The 4,903-nt window shown below is 33.1% G+C and overlaps 1 protein-coding gene across 1 annotated transcript; it reads left to right on the forward strand.

Moving 5' to 3' along the window:
* Positions 1-910: 910 nt before the first annotated feature.
* Positions 911-1,938, forward strand: LOC136221935 (F-box/LRR-repeat protein At3g03360-like). Its single transcript, XM_066009413.1, has 2 exons — positions 911-1,648; positions 1,855-1,938. Exons 1-2 carry the CDS (start codon positions 1,006-1,008, stop codon positions 1,884-1,886), a joined length of 675 nt encoding a protein of 224 aa, XP_065865485.1. The 5' UTR covers positions 911-1,005; the 3' UTR covers positions 1,887-1,938.
* The last annotated feature ends 2,965 nt before the right edge of the window (positions 1,939-4,903 follow it).

The raw sequence follows: 4,903 nt of genomic DNA on the forward strand, positions 1-4,903 counted from the left end.
CTCCTAAGTTGGATTCCTGGATTCGTTTTGCTGTGAGAAACGATGTAAAGGAGCTCATTGTCAATTTCAATACCGACATCGTCTACTACTCCTTGCCGCAATTTCTTTTCAACCATTCTTCATTGGTTGCATTGAAGTTATCTACATGTCATTTAATGTCGGTTGGAAAAGTAAATTGGGAGTCTCTCAAAACTTTGTGGTTATGTGATTGTGAAGTGGACAATAAAGCATTTGAGAATGTTTTACGTGGTAGTCCTCTCCTTGAACACTTACAATTATGGAACTGTTATTTGTTTCCAGAGCTTGTTATTGCCTCTAAAAGTTTGAAAACTATTATTTTGGATGGAGTTGGCGCGAATGTAGTGTTATTGAAATTTCATGTCCTAATGTTAAGAGATTGAGAATATCAGGTCTAGTGTGGTTTAAATCTCTTAAGTTAATGAATTTGCCTTCTTCACTCTATGCTACTTTTGATTTCTACTTCGACTATGTGGAGCTTGAAGACGAAATGAGTCACAATGACTTCATAAATTTGGTACAAACTCTTGGGCAGATTGAGCATGTTGAGAAGCTAGAAATTGGGCGTTGGTTGATTCAGGTAAGTTTCATATTAGGAATTCGGTCTCATTGAAAGGTTTTTAAGTTTAATTTCGTTTAAGAGGTGAATAATAGCATTTGAAATTTGAATAATTATATAATCGTTACTGATTATTCATTGCATTGTTTTTTAAGATTCTATCAACCTTCGAGCATGAAGACTGCATAGATGACTTGCCAGATTCTGATATCCACCTGATCGTCTCTTTTTTGCCATTAACAAAAGACGCATTTGAGAGGGACCTTTACAAGACGTGTCGGTTTAAATGGACTGATGACCCAATCCTCAACTTTGTTTCCAATGGTATGTATATCAAATAATTCATCAGTTTGATTGACAATATACTTATTCTTCATGATTGCTTGAATACAAAGAAATTTGTTATTGACTCCAAAGGTATCCCTTTGATGTACCTGGATCCTAGATTGTCCTTGTGGATTCGCTTTGCTACCCTCAAAGCTGTAAAGGAGCTCATTTTGGATTGTGATTGTACTAACATGCAATTTAGAAGGGAGTGCTTATTGCCGCAATTTGTTTTCAACAATTCTTCATTGGTTAAAATGAAGCTATGTGCATGTGATTTTTTGCCGGATGGGAAAGTAAATTGGGAATCTCTTAAGTGTTTGCAGTTAGATCATTCTGAGTTGGGTAATCAAGCCGTTGAGCATGTTTTATCTGGTAGTCCTTTGCTTGAATGCTTAGAATTAAGCTGTTGTAGCTTTGAAGGTGCGGTTGTTGTTGCTTCTGAGCATTTGAAAACATTTATTCTAGAAGAATTTGGTAAGAATTGTCCTATCATAGAAATTTCATGTCCTAATCTTGAGAGCTTGAAAATATGGGGACAAGTGGGTTCTACATGTCTTAAATTGATGAACTTGCCTTCTTCACTGCATGCTACATTGGATTTGTACGTCCTAGAATCAGATGATATTAGTCGTGATGATTGCATGAATTTGGTTGAGGAGACCATGAAGCAGATTCTACATGTTGAGGAGGTAGAAATTGCGTTGACGAGGCGAGGAGCTATAAATTCGGTATTGGTTTTTAAAGGTAATTGTTTTACAAAAAATTTAATACTTCTTTGCATTCTTGAGGATCAAAAATCTGTTACCTATAAACGTAGGGCAACTAACAAATGTAGGGCAACTAAATCTGCATGACTTCTTAATATAATTGTCTAAAGATAATATTTTACAGCTAAATATGAGAAGTAATTCTTATTACAAGTGAGTTTAAGTTTTAGCTCCTTGTAACAGATATTAGAGTTAGAAAAGCTGGGTATACTTGAAGCTACTGGATCAGATGGATTTTGTGCTTCAAGTTCGCAAGAAAATGGTATCCTCTACACCTTACTCATTCTGCAAATTTTAATGATAATTTTGTGCTCCCTTATGTTTTAGCAAGAGTTGATTGCTAGATAGTTATTGACTTGTTACTCTCAATGAATCTTATCAACTCTGCTGTTATTTTGGTTCCATTTTTGAAGATAGTAATTCACTTGCTTCTTTCTTTGATGATTGTGAGTTTGTGTTCGTTAGAAAATTGAGTAACCATTTAATTCTATGAATCTCCTCATTAGGTCACTTTTTTGTTTTTGTCTCAAAAGTTATGCTTGTTTCTTAAACTGTGCAACCTGCAATTCAGAATATTAATTTCAGAACAATTGCTATTTAACATAAAGAAGAAAAAGGCCGTTCCAAAACTTCACGAGTGTCTTAATGGAGAGTTAGTTAGTTCTCCTTTGACTTACTACTATCGCTATCATAGCAAAAAGGTCTCTTGTGCCACTGTTGTCCATTTTGGACAATAAACTGAAGTGATTTCAAACTCCCATTCCTTTTTGTAGTTTTCTTCAGTTTCTTTTGTGAGCGACTTGTCTGATATCTCATTATCATCTTTATGCCTATTGTGATGGCCAAAAGAATCAGACCTTTTAGTTGTTAGCTTTGGTAGTCATTGAATTTGGTTAAAAGTTCACCGATGTATAATATTAGAAGTACATTTATACATATTAGTTTGTTGATTGATTTAAAGATGGTGTTTGAACACAATCTTTGATGAAGAGTTCCTTTTGAACATAGGCTGAAATAAGGTTGAATTCTAGATCATTATCTTCCCTTGTTACTTTGAGCTTTTTCTGAAACTGAGTTGAGGTGAACAGAGAGTAGATGTTGACCTTCATATGTATGTCCATTGTCACGATTATTAGAGTAATTAAGGGGAGTATTTTAGGTGGTTAATTATCTTGTTAATTAGTGTTTCATTGCTTAAATAGTTGTTAATTCTCTGTTCTACCTTATTTTCTCTTCTTCTGCTTCCTTAAACACTATTTCTTCTCTAATCCCTACTGTCAGAAATTCTAATCTTGTGCACCATTTCATAGATAACTTATGTAGTAGAACGACTGATAGGGATAAATATCCTAGTCTTGAATACCAAATATTATCTTTTGGGATAAGGATAACGTTATTTAGCCCTAACGTATGAAATGGTTTAAATTTAACCCTAACATTTCTACCTAAGATCAATTTTAGCCCTTATGTTACCAAATATTTGAAAAGAGTGGTTTCACTTTTATTTAAGTGTCCCATCAGATCTTACAAACAAGTTTGTCCGTAAATATCAGTTTCGTACATTTTTTATGGGTTATAACTATATCAGTAACATTGTAAACATTTTAGATACTTTGACAATTTTTTGTGATATTAAGTAGACTTAGTTGTTTAGCATAATAGGTTTTTTTTGTAATGGTGTTAGTAAAATCATCTCCAAAAGGCTCCTAGTCCACTTTCTAAAAATGATATAAACAATTACTCAGAGTGACTTTGACATATTATCTCCACTTTATCATTAAAATTAATAAGTATTGTTATATTTACTAATAGTGAGAGGGTAGAGTCTACTCGATAAGAAGTTATTTATAAAAAATGAAATAAGGAGGCAGTAGGAGCTCCTCAATAATAGAGAGGATGTAGAAGCTCCTAGTGATTTGAGGAGTCACTAAGAGATTGTTGGAGATGTCTAACAAATTTAGGGCTTGTTTGTTTTACATGCTGTTGTTTCTAAAAAGCTACTTTTCCAAAAAGCAGAGAGATTCACTGCTTTTGTAAAAAACTACTTTTCAGCTGTAAAAGGCAAATAGGAGGTGCTTAACCAAACACCTAAAATTCTACTTTTTGAAGTGAAAAGGCAAACATGAGGTGAAAATTGAGTAACCTAACACCCTCTTAATATCTTAAACATAATTGATGTTTGGAAGGTCTGATGTGATAGTTAAATAACGGTTAAAACATCGTTTTCAAATTTTCTATAATGTATAGATAAAATTGATATTGCTTGAAAACGTTAGAGTTAAATTTTGATCATTTTGTATGTTCGAGCCAAAACTGAAATGAAAAATATTAATATGATTACAGGAAATTTCATGATGCTGGGAACGTTTTGAGAATGGTCGAGATAGGTTCAGTTGTTGCTCTATATATATAACTTATAAAGCGAAATTACTAGGCGAGATTTTCGAATTATGGAAATAAATCAAATACAGTGAATCAACAATTACTTCTGTAATTACTGCGCAAGATTTTCGAATTGGTGTTAACTATGGAATAAAACGGGTAAATTTCATAATTGGTGTACAACATTTGCTCCATTTCACACTTTGGTATACAACCTTCAATTTGTCTCACTAATATATACGAACTTATAGATGACCTACCACTTTGGTGTATAGCAGGTAAAAAAATAACCTGTTTGACCGGTCCACTCGAAGTCAACTTGCCACATAAGCATTTTTCATCATATTCATTAATAAAAGTGGGACCCATATATTATAAAAAAAATTAATTTTATCTATTTTCCTTTTTTACCCTTATACCTCAATCTCTTCATCTTCCTCCTTTATCATACAACTGCAACTTAACCATAGATATATCTATATAAATGCATTGGAGTTAAGTCCAATTAAATAACACTCATCACTATAAATGTTAATTTTGAGCTAATTTCAGAGAAACAAAAAAATCAAAATTGTGGATTAATTAAATTGAAGTAGAATTGACCTTCTCTGAATTGCTGAAAAAATAAGTTAATGAAGCAATAGCAGACAAAAAAGAGAAAAAAATAGAAAACTAAGTGGCTTTGATGATCTCATCGGTGTAATAGTCAGGTTCTGATTGTTGTGAAGTAAGAAGATGATCGATCATAGTATTCATATTCTCCAAATTCCCATTTGCTTTCTTCGTTTGCATCCGCTGTTGGATAATCCAAGCCAAGGCGACTGACCCTTTATCCACCCCAGAAAATTTA

This window comes from Euphorbia lathyris, chromosome 3 (assembly GCF_963576675.1).
Source record: "Euphorbia lathyris chromosome 3, ddEupLath1.1, whole genome shotgun sequence".
Lineage (NCBI taxonomy): Eukaryota > Viridiplantae > Streptophyta > Magnoliopsida > Malpighiales > Euphorbiaceae > Euphorbia > Euphorbia lathyris.